Raw genomic sequence first — 2,962 nt, 5'->3', positions numbered from 1 at the left:
TCGTGAGCTCATTCTGTGATTACGCTCTTGGGAGTCATGCCAGTGTTAACGGCAACAAGCTCTTCTCTTCACTAAAGCTGCATTTATTCATTTTTAAGACAAAGGTAAAGATAGTTCCTGTCTTAAAGACTTGAAGCCTTATTGTGAAGTTGAAATGAAAAAATAATAATGAAGTACTTAACAGCGCTAAGAACATAATATGGGCTAAATATTAGATTTTACTTTTAACATTTAGATCAATATAATGGTTTCCTTGAGTGTTTCCTGATTTTTACATTAGAACACAAAATCCGTGAGTTAAAAAACCTTTGAAAGTCCATCTGCCCTCAGTGACCAGAAGCAAGCATGGTATACTTTGACACTCAGGAAATATTCATTGAATAAATGATGGATGGATGTGAGCAAATGAAACTATGCTTTCATGTTAAAAGTGGTGAACATTATCTTCTGAATTCCTGGATGCAACAACTAAGAGTATTGCATAAAAAACATTGCAACAACTCTGTGAGATAATATTTGTGAAACTTACTATGCCAACAAAACAACTTTTTTTTTGTTTTTGTAACAGGAATTGAACCTAGGGGTGCTCAACCACTAAGCCACATCTCCAGCTCTTTCTTTATGTTTTATTTAGAGACAGGGTCTCACTAAGTTTTTAGGGCCTCACTAAGTTGCTGAGGCTGGCTTTGAACTTGATCCTCCTGCCTCAGCCTCCTGAGCTGCTGGGATTACAGGCATATACCACCATACCTGGCTAGAACTTACATTTTAATTAAAAGTTTAATTAATTTTCCAGGATAAGCATCTACAATGACTACATTAATTTGTTACTTCTATATGCTAGTTTTTCCTTTATATATATTTAAACTGTGATCATAGACAATAAAAATGATGGTGATTTTATATTGAAAAAGATGAAGTCCAATGTTTGTTTCTGATATGTTTTTTATCCTGTAGGTCTAGTTTGGCACTTCTACTCCATAATTCAGTTTATTAAATGCAAAAGAGTCTTAGAAGGACAAGGAAAATCTATAAAACGGAAACTTTCATTTGCATATTAACAAATTATAAGTAGGCATCTGTCTAGATATATGTTCCATAGACTAGCTAAGTTATATAGAAATAACTGGATCAATTTCTGTGAAGACGTTTCTGATAGGATCACCAGTCATTCCCGAGGCACTTTAAAGTCTTTATTTAAAGAAAGAGAAGAAAGTCACACTTCCCATCAAGCCGCTAATATATGCTTCTTTTTGGAGCAGGTAATTGAAAGCAGATGCAACAGAAGTGACCTTGAATACTGAAGATATGCCAAGTGTGGTAGAAATCCTCTTTTTTGTCACAACTACTCAGTTAGTACTAGGGGTTTTGGGGAATGAATTTATTGGACTTGTAAACTGCATGGACTGTGTCAAGAATAAGAAGTTCTCTATTATTAGCTTTATTCTCACAGGCTTGGCTATTTCTAGAGTTTCTATAATATGGTACATAAGTTTTGATGGAGTCATAAAGTCATTCTCTCCAGATATGCATACTTCTAGTGACCTAACTGAATATTTTAGTTACTTAGTTGAATGTTTTAGTTCCTCTATCACTCGAATATCTGGTTTGCTGCCAACCTCAGCATCTTCTATTTCCTGAAGACAGCGAAGTTTTCCCACTACATATTTCGCTGGTTGAAGAGAAGAATCAATAGAGTTTTTGCCTTTCTGATTGGATGCTTGTTTGTGTCATGGTTACTTACTTTTCTACAAGTTGTGAAGGTGATTAATGGTGATAAAATAAACCATAGAAACACATCATAGCTGTTTCACCTACAGAGAAGTGATTTCTTACTTAAACAAATTTTTCTCAATCTGGGAGTCACTCTCTTCTTTACAGTATTCCTAATTACCTGTGTCCTATTGATCGTTTCCCTGTGGAGACACAAAAGTCATATGCAACTGAACAACACAGGATTCGCAGACCTCAATACAGAAGCTCATGTGAAAGCCATGGAAGTTTTAATATCTTTTATCATCCTCTTTATCTTGCATGTGATAGGCATCCTCATAGAAGCAGTATGTGGTAGTAAGCCAGAAAACAAACTGCTATTTACTTTTGGTTTCACAACCACAGCCATATATCCCTGGGGTCACTCCTTTATCCTAATTCTAGGAAACAACAAGCTAAAGCAAACTTGCTGGAGGGTACTGCAGCAATTAAAGTGCTGTGAGAAAGGAAAAAATCTCAGAGCCTCAGACAGGCTTGCACAGAAATGTATGTTCCAGGAGAATAATCCGCTGAGAAAATCCTCAAAAACCTTTCTCCTTCCTTTGCATCACATTCTTTTATTGTTCTATAACTGTGTTATGGAACTTCATTCAATTTTCCATGAAATGTTCTACTATGTCTCAGAGAATATCTCTCTCTGATGAGATTTTAGTCTCATGTGCAAGTTCCTGACTCTTCAACATCTTCTCATACTCTTCCCAGAGGAAAAATGTCATCCTGGAACTATTCTAGGTAAAGACTATTGTGTTGGGAAGAGACATTTAAAACAAGCCTCTTTATTGTGCTTTGCCCAACTGCCCTGAAGCACCAACCCCCATCTTCTTCCTCAGGAAGATCTACAGAAAAAGAAACCAAGACAGAAAATCTTGATCAATCTTGACAGTTAAGATATGGACTTGAGAAACAGAAAAGGATGCTTTTTGTGTGTGTGCAATTTTAATAATTTAGAAAGTTACTTTTATATTCACTGTTAAAATCCTAATGTGCTTTAAAAAAAAAAAAAAACTTGGGTATGTTTGTTAAAGTACGAGTAATCATATTGGTGAAAGTGAAAATTAGTTAGAGAAAGAGTCTGCCTTAGGGAGAGGGGATCAGAATACCAATGAAATGAGTCTTCAGACTCCTCAGTAAAGTGATTTGAGATGAAAAGTCATGAATCAATCAGTTGAGTAAGGATTCTGCCACATCT

General features: G+C 35.6%; 1 protein-coding gene across 1 annotated transcript; it reads left to right on the top strand.

Moving 5' to 3' along the window:
- The first annotated feature begins 1,308 nt into the window (after positions 1 to 1,308).
- Tas2r10 (taste 2 receptor member 10) lies at positions 1,309 to 2,414 on the top strand. The gene is given in 2 exon segments (XM_046446498.1): positions 1,309 to 1,590; positions 1,593 to 2,414. Coding segments are annotated over 2 exon segments (1,104 nt in total).
- The last annotated feature ends 548 nt before the right edge of the window (positions 2,415 to 2,962 follow it).

Source organism: Marmota monax, unplaced genomic scaffold, assembly GCF_021218885.2.
Source record: "Marmota monax isolate L192 unplaced genomic scaffold, Marmota_monax_Labrador192_F-V1.1 WCK01_AAM20220418_F8-fsc00314, whole genome shotgun sequence".
Lineage (NCBI taxonomy): Eukaryota > Metazoa > Chordata > Mammalia > Rodentia > Sciuridae > Marmota > Marmota monax.
Note: the sequence above shows the minus strand (reverse complement) of the source record. Positions and strands in the feature narration are given on the sequence as shown.